Source organism: Ipomoea nil, unplaced genomic scaffold, assembly GCF_001879475.1.
Source record: "Ipomoea nil cultivar Tokyo-kokei standard unplaced genomic scaffold, Asagao_1.1 scaffold1509, whole genome shotgun sequence".
In the NCBI taxonomy this organism is placed as follows: domain Eukaryota; kingdom Viridiplantae; phylum Streptophyta; class Magnoliopsida; order Solanales; family Convolvulaceae; genus Ipomoea; species Ipomoea nil.
Genome location: NW_017617937.1, coordinates 1,155,060 through 1,173,474, shown reverse-complemented (window position 1 = coordinate 1,173,474; position 18,415 = coordinate 1,155,060). Strand labels below are relative to the sequence as shown.

The following is an 18,415-nucleotide window of genomic DNA, read 5'->3' as shown; positions in this document are numbered from 1 at the left end:
TTTAAAATAAAAATCGTGTAATAATTAGCATATGTATTAGCATAATTAATTATTCCATAGACTAAATATTTTTAAACCATTTGACTCATTAAGAATTATCCAGTATTACATACTTATAATTAGAATATTCATTACCATATTTTAAATATTTTTTATTCAATTGACTCATTAATGAATTGGTTCCAAAAATTCCATTTAATATTACCATAATAATATGTCCATAATTAAATAGTATATATTGTGCATTATTCTTCTCCATTTTGTATTACCATAATTAATTATTTCAGAGTGTAATTATTTTTTACTCAACTGACTCATTTAAAATTATCTGGTGCTACATACTTATAATTAAAATAGCTATTATCGTATTAAAAATGTTTTTAATTAAATTGACTCATTTATGAATTGGATAAAAAAATTCCGTGTAATATTAGCGTATATCAATTTTCAAAATTAATTAGTCTATATTATACCATATTCTTCTACAATGTCTATTAGTATAATTAATTATTCAATAATTTTAATATTTTTTATTCAATTGAGTCCTTTTAAATTATCTGAAACTACATACTTATAATTAGAATATATATTACCTAAATTAAAATATTTTTTTATTCAATTCCTAGATTTAGGTAATATGATTTTTAAACATATTTTATTAAATTTTAAACATATTTTATTAAATTGAATCACGATTGTCTGTACATGGTTAGCAAATGAGAATGTTTTAGTATGGTAACTAATTAGAATCATAATCATAATAATCATAATAATCATATTTTAATATATTTCATTTTTGTATGTTTTTATATATTTCGTTTCTTTGTATGGTAACAATTACGATACTCATAATTCTTTGTAGGATTTGAAATTTTTAATTACTAAAATTACTAAGATCTAATAATATGTAAATGGTGATTACCATATTTAATAATATATGGTTGTGAGTATAATATATATTCCTAACATGTTTTCTTTCAATACACGGTAATCTATATGAAGTGAAATGTTAAAATATAATAATATGCACACGGTGATTACCGATTACTATATTTAATAATATATGGTGATAATTATAATATATATATATATATATATATATATATATATATATATATATATATATATATATTATAACAATTATATATGGTTAATTAATTAAGAATGGGAAGAAATCAGAATTACCAATCACCTTGATCATTTACCATATGCATAAACTCAATATAGAGTTAAATTAGTAAAAATATAAGTATATTACAAAAAAATCTAACCATATTTATTAATCTATATATTATAAAGTAATTTATTAATTGTTAATTAATTACGTTAATAAAAATTTGCACACAATAATATTTTGTTTTATTTAATCTATATATTATAAAGTAATTAAAATTTATATATTTAATAATCTATATATTATATTGATATTAATTAATAAATGACCTTAATCTGAACTAAGGGGTAATATTCTGTTTGATTCAATTATATACCTTAGTAAAAATCATTACATGGTATATGTTAAAATAAATTTGATTCAATTGATTTAATTAATTACTAAAAACGAACACGTAACATGTATGGTAACCCGTTATAGTTGATTTTATGCAATTGAGTAATTAGTTTGAATTACACGGCTTAAAAAATAATAAACTGTACACTGTAATTATAATATTTAATATAATATATTGTGTACACGGTAATATTGTGTTTTAATTTATTAATTACCTTAGTATAAATTTGTACATCGTATATGTTTAAATTGATGTTATTGAATTGAGTAATTAGTTTGAATTATAAGAATTAATGCTATTGACTTTATTACATTGTATTAATATAAATTTACAATAATAAATTATTAATATAAATTTACAATTATAAATTTGTATAAGGAAAAACATATAAACTTCTGGTAAAAAAAATTAAAAATCTCTCCATTGCCTAAATTAAAATATTTTTTTATTCAATTCCTAGTACGTACTTCAATCTCAATATCTCATTGCCTACATCTTTATTTGTATATTGGTAAAATTACAAAAGTGTTAGTACGTACTTCTTCCTATATATATATATATATATATATATATATATATATATATATATATATATATATATATATATATATATATATATATATATATATAATGGATGATATTATAGAAATTTCTCTAAGTTTTTGGGGAAAAATTTGGCTAGAAGGATTTACTTTTAACTATATATAGATATAGATTTTTATTGCCTACACTTCATCCGTCCCTATCCAAACTTTATCCACTTGATGAGCAACGTACTCTATTGCTTCCCGATCAATCTTTCTAATCTGTATCTTCTCCACAAAAAATAAACAAAAAAAAAAAGAATATATCAACATTTTTATTACAAACCACTTTTCTTATTTAAATATCGGAAAATCCAAAACAAAATCCAAAAAGAAAAAAAAAACTAAGATAATGAAAACCTCACCCGTGCAAATCACGTATCAGCCTCAACTGTGGAAGATCACATGATGATTAACAAAAGTCAATGAAATGATGGAGAAGATACGGGGTGGAGAAGCCTTACCGATGTGGAGAAGGAAATGATGGGAAGGCTAGGAATTATAAATTTGTATTTATAAGTAGAAAATACTAATTTAAAAGGAAAGTATAATAATTTATTTATTTAAGGTATTATTATTATTATTATTATTATTATTATTATTATTATTATTATTATTATTATTATTATTATTATTATTATTAGATTACATAAATGCCCCTAAATTTTGGGGGGAAAACTTGCTAGGAGGATTTTACTTTTATATATATATAGATTATTATTATATTCATTCTATATTTTATTATATTAGTATTATTATTACCAAAAATAATATTTTATTGTTACTATTCTTATTTTAGACAGTAAATTCAATTGGGTTTGGTCTATTAACATTATTATCATCATCATTATTATTATTATTATTATTATTATTATTATTATTATTATTATTATTATTATTATTATTAAGAGTAATGCATATGTACATTAAATTACGAATGCTATAATTCTCTCTAATGTTAATTTATGTAATGAAAATAAATAAAAACTAAAGAGGTTTTCAAAAAAAAATAATAATAATAAAGCTAATGTCAAAGGCTTTCATTCTAAAATTATTTTTTTAAAATTTTGCCTTTATACGTCGATAATTTTATGAGGCTCTATTTACAATTAGCAACCCTAAAATTGTTATTACATGTCAAAATGGGGCAAATTATGCTGTGGAATGATGTCTACCTTGCAATGTGAATAGGGTTCTAAAATTGTTCATAATTATGAATATATAGTTCAAAAATTATGAACATATAGTACTATACTTATGAATATATAGTCCTGTAATTATGAATATAGAGATTCAATAATTGTGAATATGAAGTTCAAAAATTATGAATATATAGCTTTATAATTATGGACATATAGTTCTGTAATTATAAACATAGAATTCTGTAATTGTGAATATAGAGTTCAATAATTATGAATATGAAGTTCAAAAATTATGAATATATAACTTTATAATTATAAACATATAGTTTAGTAATTATGAAGATAGAAACGTATTCACCTTGCGAGGTGGACACGGTTTCATAGCATAACCATTGTCAAAATGGTGAGTACTCTTCTTTAACTATAAATGTGGCCCACAAATAAGTTTTTAACAATTTGTAAATTTAAATATTAATATTTTGACTTTTCGAAAACTTTAAATCAAATATATTTTAATGGTTTTTGTAATATATATGAGTTGAATATATGTTTATATTAAGTTGTGTATTTTTTTTTTGACTAAATACTTATATTAATAGCCAAGAATGTGGATATATGTGCTCTCATAATAATCATTACGCACCTTAAATATCAATTATTATTTTAATTGTAAATCTTTGTGGTCATATTTTTATTATAGCAAGTCAACAAAGATGTACAGAATATTTTTTTAAAAAAACTCATATTGAATTTTTATATATAAAATTTATTAACATAATATACTTGGTAACATAACTATACTATTTCAAATATTTAATCCGTGCATCGCACGGGTGAAATACTAGTGACATAATATAGCCAAAGCGAAAGTTTCAGAACACCGCTCGTGGTCGTCTTAGCCAGATCTGTGTTTCCTAGGTTAGTCTGTTACTGTTTTTTTTTTTTTTTTTTTTTTTTTTTTTTTTTTTTTCTAACCGTGATCTTGCAGACGCAGATGTCGCCGACTAATGTACTGGGAAGAGCTCTCCATCAGATTACCAAATCCGGTTGAGTCTTCGACCATTGATTACGGCTAGTGTATTCGATTTTTGTTGTATTTTTTTTTTAAAATTCGGATGATGATGATTCCGACGTGAAAGACAATGGATGGAGAAGGCATTGATGGTGGGTGGAGAAAGCGTGGGAAAATAGAGATGAACTAGTATGGTGAAAGAGGGTTTGATTTTAGATGAAGAAGAGAGTTTGAGGTCAGGGATGATGGAATAGAAAGGATAAATTTGTCAATTAATAATCAATTCCAATCAGCTGAGGAAGAAACGTTGCACTCCCCAGCGTTTCAATTTTCAACTGATTGGCTCAATCAGTCGTTGGCAACCAGTCAATTACCAAACACTCCAAAACAGTTTATTGATGAGTCAAACATCTAAACTTGGTCAAATAAGCTAATTTTTGGCTGATCAGCCGGAAACCAAACAACCCCTTAGTCGGTGTATTTTTTTTTTTTTTTTTGAAAGAAATCGGAGATCGACATATATTAAAGAAAACCAGCAATAGCGTTAGGAGGGATAACATCCCAATACATAGCAATAGTCTGAGCAAAAGCTAACGAAGCAAGTGTATGAGCTATTAAATTAGCTGATCTATGTATAAATTTAAATGAGCAATAGGCAAAAGAAGCACTATGGGATCTGCATCTGTCAATAGCGTAGCCAATGTAAGAACGGATAGGTCCCGCAGCCGAGAACAAGTAGTGCTGAAGAGTCAAGCAGTCAGTGTGGACCTGCACCCTCTGTTCCCCCGTCCCCTTAGCCAGGACAAGGCTTCCTTACACGCAAGCGCCTCGGCCATAAGCGGAGAAAAGCAATTCAGCAGTCGGCTGTTGAAGGCCGCCACAAACCCCCCTTTGTCGTCGAGCAACGCTGCACCAACCGTGGCAGATTGTGTCTCGGCCTGGAAACTGGCATCGAACCAGCTGTTTCGCACCGGAGCAGCAGCAGGTTGTGTCGTTGCTGTCTGGGCCGTAGTGGGTAGTCGGATGGCAGTCGGCTTGGCACTGGACCAAGCGTGGATGGCAGCGGCGGACAAAGCAATCAACCTCCTCGGCGTTGGAAAATGCTCCCACACCACCCCGTTCCGGGCTCTCCAAATGTTGTACAATATTGCAGCTGTGTAAATCATTTGATTAGAGTCTAGAATTTTCTCTTCAAACCAAGTGTGAAAAACATTTGTGAGAATGTTAGGGATTGGAAGGTTGGATTCGCGCCATACAGAGGATGCAAAATCACACAACACCAACGAATGTATAGTGCCTTAGTCGGTGTATAACTTAAGAGATATTAATTTTGTGAAATAAATTGATCGTATAAACTGAATAAAATCACCAACAATTATAAGAAAATAATGATTCCCATATAAACAGACAATTGGGAAGGATCCCATATGTTTGTAAGAGATCAATCAAAGCGATATGAATTAAACGGCAGTGTTAATTAATTGACAGCAAATTGGACCTTCAATTCTTTTGTTAAGTAACCTAACATCTCACAGGCAACAAGTGAATGTAATCTTTTGTAGAATTTTAGAATAGAAAATTTATGGTCTTAACTCTAGCATTCTTTCCATGGTAATTTCCAGTGATTTCTTTATTCATAAAAACCTAGCAGCAGTGCACTAACTGGAATTAAATTAGCATAATACCACAACAACAACACTACTATAACAATAAAAATACAAATCTAAAATACATATATAATTATGATTTGAAATTGAAAATTTGTACTTTATTTCAGTAATAAATTTAGTGATAATAAGCATGAGATTCTCCAATATAATCATTGGACACAACATATTTAATTTATTGAAAACTATTATATATGGATTGAGAATAAAACTAGAGTGGTACTACGTTACAAGGGAATAGGGATGGCTCTAAGAGGATGAGCTTTAGCCAATGTAATCCCAAACTTCTCTTCCATGTTCAAATCCTTTGGTGCTATGTCACCTTCAATCTTCCACCGAAATGAGTTCAACAATGACCCTAGCATTACTGGAACCATTCTCAATGCCATTGGCATTGCGGGGCAAATCCTTCGACCAGCACCAAATGGAATAAGCTCAAAATCACGCCCTCTGACATCTATTTCAGAATTCGAAAACCTTTCAGGATTAAACATCAATGGATTTTTCCAAATACTTGGATCCCGCCCCATTGCCCATACATTGATTAGAATCTTGGAGTCCTTAGGTATGGTATATCCACATAGGACCACATCTTGTTCAACTCTACGTGGAAGTAAGAGCGGAGCTGGTGGGTGTAGTCTGAATGTTTCTTTCACAATGCATTGCAAGTAAGAAAGGCCAGTAACATCAGCTTCGTCTAATAGCTTCCCTTTGCCAATAACATCTGCAAGCTCTGCTTGAGCTTTTGCCATAGCCTCAGGGTTATTAAGAAGTTCTGTCATTGCCCACTCTACTGTGTTCGAAGATGTATCGGTCCCCGCAGCAAACAAGTCCTATTGATATAGGAGACAACCAATATGGAACATTAACATCAAGCAATTATAGCATGCAACTGTCTTGAATTTGACACAGGCCAGGTAAAGAACTAAAGATTGCATTTGGGTAAAAAATTAAAAATACAGAAGAGAAGGGAACATACCAAGCAAAGATGCTTAATTATGGTATTATCAATCTCATCTGGTGTTTCTTGGCTGATGTTGAGAAGTGTATCTAATACATCAACGTTTTTGTTGCCGCTGACTCTCCTCTCCTCCAGCCGTTCATCAATCATGTTTTCGAAAAGGTCTAGCACCTTAGTGAAATGATCACTCATGCGATGATGTGATCTTTGGGGATCAAACTTTTCCAGAAAAGGATAGAAGTCGACCAGGTTGGGCTTTCCAGCTTCCTCCATGATGTTCCAAACCAGTTCTTTGAATTCTTTAGCCGAATCCGAATAAGGGTCGGTCAAATCTTTGGAGAAAATGGTGTTTGAGAGCAAATTCATTGTAGTCCTGAATGCTGCGCGGCCAATATCCACGGCCTCCCCAGCCTGGCTGTTGTTTTGGCAGTAGGTAATAAGCTCTTGAATCTTTCTAACCCTCAGTTGCTGGCTGGCGTCGAGCTTGCTGCCGGAAAAGATGTTGGAATTCATGATCTTCCGGATGGTTCTCCACTTGGGTGAGACAGGGAGCCAAATAACAGCGAATTGGCTATGGTTGCGAGCTCTCAGGGTATCAGGGATTGAGCGGGTGGAGAAGGCTAAGTCTTGCTTTTGTAGAGCTTCTCTGGCCATGGCGGGTGAAGAAATGACCACTGTGTTTACCATGCCCAATTTCAGCATCATAACCGGACCGTATTTTTGGGCTAGCCGGGCTAGGGACCTGTGGGGTTGGTCTCCAAGCAAGTGAAGGTTTCCGACCACCGGCAACGGGAACGGCCCCGGTGGAAACTTCCTGCCCCTTTTTACTAATAAACGGAGGCATTGAACCAAAGTCCAGGCCAAGCATAGTGCTATCAAAATCCTCTGGTAATCCATATCCATGGACGACTCTCTCTCTCTCTCTGAACCTCAAATTAAATAATGCAAGGATGTATATAGTAGTATCGGCTGGTGAACTTAATTTTATATAGTGGAAAGACAATGTGGGCATATATGCAGATTGTTTATACCGAATTGAATTAGCACTTAGCAGGTACGTACTGGTGAAACTTGTGGACATAAATTCACGAGTCAAATATGTTGGAAAGATTTGAGTGGCTTGCAAAATTTGCCACATCCCAGCAGACCTGGTTGGCCTGTATTTTTGGCAAAAAGCTATACCGAATTGGCCGGTTGTCTGCTATATATATCAATAGGGGTTGTTTAATTTGTTGGGGACCGATATATCTTCCAACACAATAGAGTGAACAATGACATAACTTCTCAATAACCTCTAAGCTATGGCGAAAGCTAGGACAAATAGAGCTTGCAGATGTAATTGGCAAAGGCAGGTCATTAAATATAATGAATTAAGCTGATGTTACTGGCCTTCTTTACCTAGCTTGCAATGCATTGTGAAAGAAACATTACTACACCCACAACTCTTACTTCCACGCAAAGTTGAACAAGATGTGGCTATGTGGATATACCATACCAAAGGACTCAAGGATTCTATTCATGTCTGAAGTATCCCTTTTTCCTTAATTGTGCTTTAGATTCCTGTTACTTTTCTTAGTTGTTTATTAGTCTTTTATTTTATTTTAATTATATAATTGAATCCTCATCTTATTTTTCAACTATATGTAATAAAATCATAATTAGTAATAGTATATATAAGTAGCTAGTCAGTGTGAGATTTGACACTTAGAGCGTGTTTGAAAACCCAAGAAATAATTTCTGAAAAATAACACAATTATTACTTATTTCATTGTGTTACAATATATTATATAACAATTACATATAAGTAATCAAGTTGTGTACCTATACTTGTAGGAAATTAAAATATTATCTTGGTGATGATTGATGAAAGTGAATTATATCAACAAGTGATGACAATAGGTGCTGACTTTCATGAGGATGACTTGTGTAAAGCATTTGAATTTCTATAGACAAATGAAATTCAAGCTAGAATTTTTAAGGTGATCGAAGAGTACAAGCTTGAAGAGGAAATTGATTGAGAGCTTTATTTCTTATTTGATCTGAGTTAGATTGTGTATGACTTTGGAGTTGGTTATGTTGGATTTTATGACTTTATCTTGGATTGTAAGACTTTCATGTTGGGTTTAATTTGCTAGTTTGTTATTTTGATATCTTATTTTGGATTGTAAGACGTTGGATGTGATGATCACTTGGTTATTTTGGTTTGTTTCAATTGCAATACTTTGGTTAGTTATTTTGATATTTTATTAGTCATTTGTTGACTATACTGAAAATTGTTATTATAAATGTTATTATATATATATATATATATATATATATATATATATATATATATATATATATATATATATATATATATATATATATATAGCAAAATAATTAAAATGTTTAATTGTACAATTCTGCTCATTTTTTAAAAAATGAACCAAAAACACTAAGACAGTATTTTAGAATGCAACCAAACATTGAAATTAATTTTTATATATATATATAAAATGACTCATTTAATTTTATAAAAATCTTTTTCTGGTTTTCAAACACACCTTTATTATTTTTTTAGTAGTAGCAGTCTAGCACGAAATGAAATGAGGTACAAGTGTTGTCTAGCTTCTAACATCAAATCTCAAATTTCAAAACCTACCGGGTTTAAAGATCAAACGAGTTTCACAAATATTTGGATCACACCCAACTCTCTATAAATTAAGGATACGTCCGTTTGAAATTATTATTTTTTGAGATACTTTCTCAAACTTTCTCACGAGTTGTTATGTTATATCAAGGAACCTTTTGTAAATATGCACGCAGGGTAAATTTTGTGCATTATGTTGAGCGAATTGCACAATATCTAGTCTATGTGCACTTGTGTAGTAACTTTTGTGCATTTTAAAAGGGTTTCACAAGAAGGGATGGTCTCATTTGATTATTAATATATATATATATATATATATATATATATATATATATATATATATAAGTTTAAGAAAATTTTCTAGTGAAGGTTGAAGAGCTTGGATATGAAAGAGGTGTCATATTGATGATAGAAAAATGTTGTGATAGGGAGAAAATAAGCGTAAACAAATTTTAGGTGTAATTGGTGATAAAGTTTAAAATAACAAATATAAGATATTTCTGATAATTCATGAATATTTTAATATTAGGGGCCATGAAGTACATATTCCCCTCGTAAGAGGAATAACTCAGTCTCAGGAATAATATTCATGAGAATAAAAAGCATTAATAAATAATGGGACAGATTTATTTTTGAAAATGTTATTTAATTATATTACAGGTTTATTCTGTGAAGAAAACATGTTATTAAAGGGTGATGAAATTTGTGCATGGAGATTCTTTGGACCACACAATCACTTACCCGATCTAGAAAGGTAGATCGGTGGGCAACACTCAATAAATAGTCTTTGTTGTTTTTTTAGAAAGAAACAGTATTTGTTGTTGTTTGCTTTTAAACGTGTTATTTGTCGAATGACATTATCCCAACTGGCCAAATTGGAATCCCTTATGTAAGGGGAAATTGAATTGAAGGCATATATCAAAGCAATACTATTTTATTTTATTTTTTAATAACAAAGTTTTTTTTTTTTTCATCATACATTCTGAACCTCATAAATTTCTCCAAACTTATTAGGAAGTAAATCTACACATAAAGAGTTCAATTTGAACCCAAACTTTAAATGTCCGTGGCTAGAATTAAACCCCCCACCTTGTACTTAGAATTAAATCAAGTGACATGTTTCATCTATTAGACCAATGCCTTTAGGGACAAATAAAGTGTATGTTATTAGTTTTTATGGAACGGTTTGATATAAACTCACCAAATAATGATGGCCATATAAACAGACAATTATATAATTGGAAGGGTCCCCACATTATGTGTGTATGAGATCAAAGCAATTTGAAGCATAGCGTCAAAGTGTTAATTGACAGGAAATATATCATTGGAAACCATTTCAATGGTCAATGGTACCATGCACAATTTGCATGTCATTACCTATCAACAAGATATACGTTCACAATTAATTATTTCTCTTTTTGAAATTAAACAATTCAAAATCCATAACAATACCAACAACGACATTATAACAATTACTATACAATTGAAATACATATATGTTTATTTACAATTTCTCTCTAGGGTTTGCTAGAGTTTTCTCCTCCCCTAGGGTTTGCTAGGTTTCCGACGGTTTCCTACGTTTTTTCCGGTGATCATCACTGTTTGGCGACGCTAATGAGTACGCTGAGTTGGAACTGCCGTGGCTTGGGTAATCCACGGACAGTTCGAGAGGTGGTGGACATGGTGTCCAAAAAGCAACCCGACTTTGTATTTCTAATAGAAACTAAGGTAGCGCGAGATCATGCTGAGCATCTTCGTGTTACGATCGGTTTCGAAGGCTTATTTTATGTTGACAATGATGGTTTGAGTGGTGGATTAGCGTTATTGTGGAAGAAGAATAATACGGCGAGACTCCTTAGTTACTCAAGAAACTACGTTGATATTGAGGTAACTATGACAGGTAATCCGGCCTGGAGAATGACGTGTTACTATGGTTATTCGGACCGTAATAGGCGTGCTGAATCATGGGATTTGTTGAGAATGTTGGCGGCAAAATCGAATCTCCCGTGGGTGGTGGTGGGGGATTTTAATGATTTGCTATACCAGTATGAGAAGAGAGGGGGAAATCCACATCCGAATAGCCTTCTTCGAGGTTTTGGGGAGACGATTGAGGATTGTGGATTGGCCCAGTTGCCAATGATTGGATACCCATATACCTGGGAGAAGGGGAAAGGGACTGCAAACTGGATTGAGGAGAGACTTGATAAGGTCTTAGTAACGAACGAGTGGCGCAATATAATTCCCCATGTAAAGGTTATGAATTTGAGAACCAAGAAGTCAGATCATTCAGCCATTTTTTTCACAGTTCAGGAGGAGGTAGGGAGGGATGGGGTTAGAAGAAGGGGTTTTAGGTTTGAGATGGCATGGTTATATGATGAGGGATGTAGGGGTGTGGTGGAGCAGGCGTGGCAGGAAGGGAGAGGGCAGGGTTTACAGGGTTGTGTTCAATACTGTGGAAACCGGTTAACACGATGGGGTGGGGATCGGTTCCATAAGTATGGGAAACAGATTGTGCAGCTGAAACGGGATCAACAACGTTTGAGAGGATGCACTGACTCGGCCTCTCTTGTCGAGTTTCAGCGAATAGAGCAACTTCTGAGTCGCACTGAGGCCCAGGAGGATGCATACTGGAGGCAGAGAGCCAAGCAGCACTGGCTCAAGGAAGCTGACGCCAATACCAAATTCTTTCACAGGTATGCCTCTCACCGAAAGAAAAAGAATACTTTACTTAGATTAATGAATGACAATGGGGATTGGTTGGAGGGGGATCCCATGAGAGATATCATTCTGGACTATTTTAAGAATATTTTCAGCTCTGGGGGTCCGGGAACTGGAGATGATTTTTTTGGGGGGATAGAACCCAGGGTATCACAGGCGCAGAATGACTCACTATTACGGCCATTTAATCTGGAGGAAGTAAAGGATGCATTGTTTGCAATGTATCCGGATAAAGCACCGGGACCGGATGGAATGAATCCGGGTTTTTATCAGCATTTCTGGGATGTGGTAGGAGGGGATGTTGCGAGTTTTGTGCTAAACTGTCTTGAATCAGGTGACCTCCCGTCTGGCTTGAATGAGACAGATATTGTGTTGATCCCTAAAAAGAGTAATCCAGAGTTAGTAACTGATTTGCGCCCTATAGCACTTAGCAATGTCATTTACAGAATAATAGCTAAAATGATGGCTAATAGAATGAAGCCTTTGATGGAAGGAATAATATCTGAGACACAGAGTGCTTTTATCCCAGATAGATTGATAACAGATAATATTCTATTAGCTGCAGAAGTGGGGCACTTTCTGAATCGAAAACAGTGTGGATTGAGGGGCTGGGGTGCACTTAAGCTGGATATGGCTAAGGCGTATGATCGAATGGAGTGGCCTTTTCTCCGTAATATGATGATGGCATTGGGTTTCCATGATAGATGGGTTGATTTGATTATGAAATGTGTGACCACAGTCTCCTATAGTATTCTGATAAATGGCTCAAGGAGTGACCCAATAATACCCACGCGTGGTTTGAGACAGGGAGACCCGCTATCCCCATATTTGTTTATTATCTGTGCAGAGGGACTCTCGTTGTTACTACAACAGGCTAACAGAGCGGGATTAATTCATGGATGTAGGGTAGCAAGAGGTGCCCCTCAGATTTCTCATTTGTTTTTTGCGGACGATAGCCTTTTATTCTTTAAGGCTAATGTGGAAGAGGCTAATGAGATAAAGAAATGCCTGACTGTATATGAGGATCTATCGGGACAGGTGGTTAACTACCACAAGTCGAGTATTTGTTATAGCAGGAATACGAGTAATGTGGATAGGGAAAGTGTGGCCCAAGTTTTGGGGGTGGAGCAGGCACCAAACTTTGGCAAGTATTTGGGTCTACCTTCGTTTGTGGGTAGGAATAAAAAGGCAGCTTTTGCATATATTGAGGATAAAATACGCCAAAGAATTGGGTCGTGGAATAAAAGGCTATTGTCTCAGGCAGGGAAAGAAATACTGTTGAAAAGTGTGGCACAATCTATGCCTACCTTCTCAATGAGTGTTTTTTTGCTACCTATATCAGTATGCACGGCTATAGAAAGAACGATGAATAGATATTGGTGGGGTTCTGGGTCGGACAACCGAGTTCACTGGAAGGCTTGGGACAAGCTATGTGTTCCTAAGAAGTATGGTGGATTGGGTTTTAAGGACCTACGTGCATTTAATCTAGCTATGTTGGGGAAACAGGCATGGCGAATGCTCACTAAGCCTGATTCCTTAGTAGCTCGTGTTTACAAAAGCCGATATTTTCCCAGGGATACTTTCTTTGATGCGCAGGTAGGAAATAATCCCAGTTTTTGTTGGCGGAGTATAATGGCATCAAAGAGCATAATTTGTAGTGGGGTCAGACGAAGAATTGGGAATGGGGAAACTACATCTATATGGACCCATCCATGGTTACTGGATGACCATGACCCTATGATACAAACAGAGATGCCTATACAGTTACGAGAGGCCAGAGTAGTGGGGCTAATAGATCAACAAACTGGTACATGGGATAATGAAATTTTATCAGATTTATTTCAACCTACGGATGTCGAGAGAATTATGAGAGTACCTGTATCCCGGGATTATAATGATGCATGGTATTGGTACGGGGACCCGAGAGGATTATATTATGTGAAAAGCGGGTACAGACGATTGGTGGGAGATTATGAGAATAATCAAGGCCCCTTTACTAATTGGTTAGCTTTATGGAGACTAAAAATTCCACCAAAGTGGAAAATGTTCCTCTGGAGAGCTATTTGTGATATTTTGCCTACAACTACGAACTTGCTTTTAAAGAGGGTGGAGGTGAACCCATATTGTGCTATGTGTGGGATATCACATGAGAATACAATGCATGCATTAGTCTTGTGTGATTTTGCAAGAAACATTTGGGATCAATCCAACCTTACAATCCCCAATATTGTCACGGATATTTTTCATGTTTGGTTTGGGGAACTTCTAAATATTTTAGATTCTGATGGAATGTTATATGCAGCATCAATTCTATACAATATTTGGAAAGCTCGAAATGGTGCAGTTTGGGAGGCGTTTTTACCACGCCCGGGGTCCCTACTCAGAGCCGCAGCGGCAGCCAAGACCGCATGGACTCAGTCCCGCCCAGCCGTGGCTGCCACTGCCACTGCTACGCTGCCGACAGAAAACCGCCACGCTGCCCAGGCGAGTCCCACCGCCGGCCGCGGTGCTGCCGACGCCGCCGGATCCTCTGTGCCGCCAGTGAGAAGATGCAGGGTCGATGCGGGATATCTACACGAGACAGGGAATGCAACTGTAGGGGCCGTTTTATTAGATGGAGATGGAGCCTATATCTCGGCACTAACCGCGCCGCTACCGGCCTGTACGTCACCACTTATGGCTGAGGCTTTGGCGTGTAAGGAAGTTTTATCATGGCTAAAGGATCGAGGTGAACAGAATATTGAGATCTACACGGATTGTTTGACATTACAACGCTACCTTACATCATCAACCACTGCGTTTCGCTCTTACGTTGGCTATGCCATTGATAGCTGCAGGCAAATTGCCGTTTATTTTTACTCATGTTCTTTTAATTATATTTCTAGATCGGACAATTATTTAGCTCATGCTTTAGCCACTACGGCTTATCAGCAACCTGATACTATGTACTGGGATACTCACCCACCAGACATTATTTCAGCATTTTTCTAATGACGCACCGTAGAAAATTTTCAAAAAAAAAAAAGAAATACATATATGTTTTTTAACTGACGTTGTAGGGTCCAAATAATCGATGTTAAAAGTGTTTTCTGTACTAGCCAACTGTGCAAGTGTTTTTTCACTATTCCGATCCAAAAGTTATAACTAGTAACAAAATACGCAATTCAATTTATATTTTCTTATACTTGCGTAGCAATTGGCACCACGTTTCGATGACAGGATGCTAGGCTCGGTCCTCCAAACCGTTGCCCAACAAATAAATTAAGTGATACTATGAGATTGTTGTAACATATTTATTAGAAACTACGTACTATATATGGATCAAAAATAAAATTGTTGTACTATATATTTTATAACGGAATAGGGATGGTTCTAAGAGGATGAGCTTTAATTTACCAGATGTAGTGCCAAACTTCTCCTCCATGTCCAAATCCTTTGGTTCTATGTCACCATCAATCTTCCATTGAAATGAGTTCAGCAATGACCTCAGCATTACCGGAATCACTTGCAAGACAAATCCTTCGGCCAACACCAAATGGAATAAGCTCTAAATCACGTCCTCTAGCATCTATTTCCGAATTCCAAAATCTTTGAACATCAATAGATTTTCCCAAATATAATATTTGGGTCACACATGATTAAATTAGTTCTAATTAACAAAAATGGATTACAAGATCATATCGGTCCTACAATATCCCTGCACCGGTGAAACTTGTGCACATATTAACTCACAGATTCAATCATAGAACTTCAAAAGAAAGGTTGTAGTTATTTCACTACCAAGTTGGTTGACAAACTGACATTGCTAAATCATATCAATATATCATACAACTTTTGACAATATATTTTAAGCTAATAAAATAGAGCAATACATATATCTTTTATTGAACATACGTACTACTGCTGCAGAACGTACGTAACACAAACTAGAGTGGCACTATGTTAAATGGGAATAGGGATGGCCTTAAGAGGACAATCTTTAGCAATTGTAATGCCAAACTTCTCCTTCATGTCCAAATCTTTGGGTGCAATGTTGCCATCAAGCTTCCATTGGAATGAGTTCAACAACGACCCCAACATTACAGGGACTGTTTTCATTGCCAGTGGCAATCCGGGACAAATTCTTCTGCCTCCACCGAATGGAATGAGCTCAAAATCTTGTCCCCTAAAGTCCATTTCTAAATTTTGAAATCTCTCAGGTTTGAAAACCAATGGCTTCTCCCAAATGTTGGGGTCACGCCCAATTGCCCACACATTAACTAGAATCTGCGAGTCCTTTGGAATAGTGTATCCACATAGGTTGACTTCGTGTTCAACTTTACGCGGAATCAAGAACGGAACCGGTGGGTGCATTCTAAAGGTTTCTTTCAGGATGCATTGCAAGTAAGGCAGACGAGTAACGTCAGCTTCATGTATTGGCTTGCCTTTACCAATAACATCTGCAAGCTCTGCTTGTGCTTTTGCCATGATCTCCGGGTTCGTAAGAAGTTCCGCCATTGCCCACTCTATTGTGCTCGATGATGTATCAGTCCCCGCAGCAAATAAATCCTGTTAACATGTAGGGCGATAAGATTCAATATTAAAGATACCCGAACCAATAATGTGAATTGAAGGGGAGTAACATTAACATATACCAACAACATGTGCTGAATGTGAGTCCTATCAATCTCCTCAGGCCTTTCTTGGCTGACATTGAGAAGTGAATCTAATGCATCATCATTTTTGTTTCCTTTCACCTTCCTCTCCTCCAGCCGTTCATCAATCAAATCTTGAAAAAGGTCGAGTGCCTTAGTGAAATGGCCTGTCAGGCGACGCCGGATACCCTGGGGATCAAACTTTTCAAGAAAGGGAAAGTAGTCAACCAGGTTGGGCTTTCCAGCTTCCACCATCATATTCCACACCAAATCCTTGAACTCTTTACCGGAATCCGAATAAGGGTCGGTTAAATCTTTAGAGAAAATGGTGTTGGACAGCAAATTGAGGGTAGTCCTGAAAATTGCACGCCCAATATCCACCGCTTCCCCTACCTGGCTGCTCTTTTGGCAGTAGATAATAAGCTCCTGGATCTTTTTAGCTCTCAGCTGCTGGTTGGTGTTGAGCCTGTTGCCGGAAAAGATGTTGGAATTCATGATCTTACGAAGGGCTCTCCACTTGGAGGCAACAGGGAGTAAAGTAACAGAGAATTGGGAATGGTTGTTGGCTAGCAGAGCATTAGGGATTGAGCGGTGGGTAGAGAAGGCTAAGTCTTGCTTCTGCAGAGCTTGTTGGGCCATGGCGGATGAGGAAATGACCACTGTGTTTAGCATGCCCAGTTTTAGATTCATAACAGGACCATATTTTTGGGCTAGCCGGGCTAGGGATTTGTGGGGTTGCTCTCCCAGAAAGTGAAGGTTTCCGATGACCGGCAACGGAACTGGCCCTGGTGGAAGCCTTTTGCCGACACTCTTACTACTACTTATTTTTGCTAGTAAACACAGGCCTTGGACCAAAGTCCAGGCAAACAGTACTGCTATTATAATGCTCTGGAAATCCATTCTCTCTTTCTCTCCCTCTATTCAATCCCAATATATATATAGATATACAGAATGCATGGTCTATGGTATGACACTAAACCAATCATATTCTTGCTAATTTTCATGGTTCCGGCTACTTCAATAAATAATGTTTTTTGTTTTCTTTTACATGCATGTTGACGGGTATTGACAGAACTCAGACAAGTGGCTTAATTGGAATTGATCAAATGGAGTTGACGCCGTGCCAAAGTCTTGCCCATAATCGCACATGGCACAATTTTTAGCTTACGGGTCAAGAAGAGGTAAATCATTAGTCACTCCATTAGCTCACAGATTTAAAATTTTAAGATGATCAGTTAAGATCAGCTTTGCATGGTGAAAAAGTTTTTTTGTTTTTTTTTGCAAACTATGAGAGTGGATGATTTATCTTAGAAGCTAAGCTATTGGTTTTTATATAATTGCAGATGCATACACTAAAATCACTAACTATAATAATAAATTATAGTGTCCATATAAATGGGGAATTCACTAAAACAAATACGGAGTACAAAATTATCTATGAAAAATTCAGTGGACAAATCATGTAAAATGGGTCACAATTGTTGGGAAACATTTAAAAGGCAAAGGCATTTATTGTGTTTTGTCTTTATTTAGTTGTCCCACGTTGCTTGGCTAACT

The 18,415-nt window shown here is 35.2% G+C and overlaps 1 protein-coding gene and 1 pseudogene across 3 annotated transcripts; both read right to left on the bottom strand.

The window, feature by feature from the left end:
• LOC109188996 overlaps nt 1–4,716 on the bottom strand; it is a 19,722-nt pseudogene extending 15,006 nt beyond the window's left edge.
• A 1,270-nt stretch (nt 4,717–5,986) lies between these two features.
• Nucleotides 5,987–17,810, bottom strand: LOC109188988 (geraniol 8-hydroxylase-like). 3 transcript variants are annotated; one of them, XM_019339666.1, is made up of 2 exons: nt 16,859–17,810; nt 5,987–6,749 (listed from the first exon to the last, which is right to left on the bottom strand). In XM_019339666.1, the coding sequence occupies exons 1-2, from the start codon at nt 17,756–17,758 to the stop codon at nt 6,144–6,146; spliced, it is 1,506 nt and encodes a 501-aa protein (XP_019195211.1). In that variant the 5' UTR covers nt 17,759–17,810; the 3' UTR covers nt 5,987–6,143. The 3 variants fall into 3 exon arrangements, with proteins under 3 accessions (XP_019195211.1, XP_019195212.1, XP_019195210.1); XM_019339667.1 differs by lacking the exon at nt 16,859–17,810 and adding an exon at nt 6,896–7,882; XM_019339665.1 differs by lacking the exon at nt 5,987–6,749 and adding an exon at nt 15,960–16,772 and having other exon boundaries at nt 16,859–17,809.
• Nucleotides 17,811–18,415: the final 605 nt, after the last annotated feature.

What these genes read in the sequence shown, in the direction of transcription:
- LOC109188988 (XM_019339666.1), bottom strand. Translation starts at nt 17,758, where the DNA reads ATGGATTTCCAGAGCATTATAATAGCAGTACTGTTTGCCTGGACTTTG. An exon ending in ACATTCAGCACATGTTGTTG is followed by an intron (nt 6,750 to 16,858) that starts GTATATGTTAAT and finishes CTATATCAATAG; the next exon opens with GACTTGTTTGCTGCGGGGAC.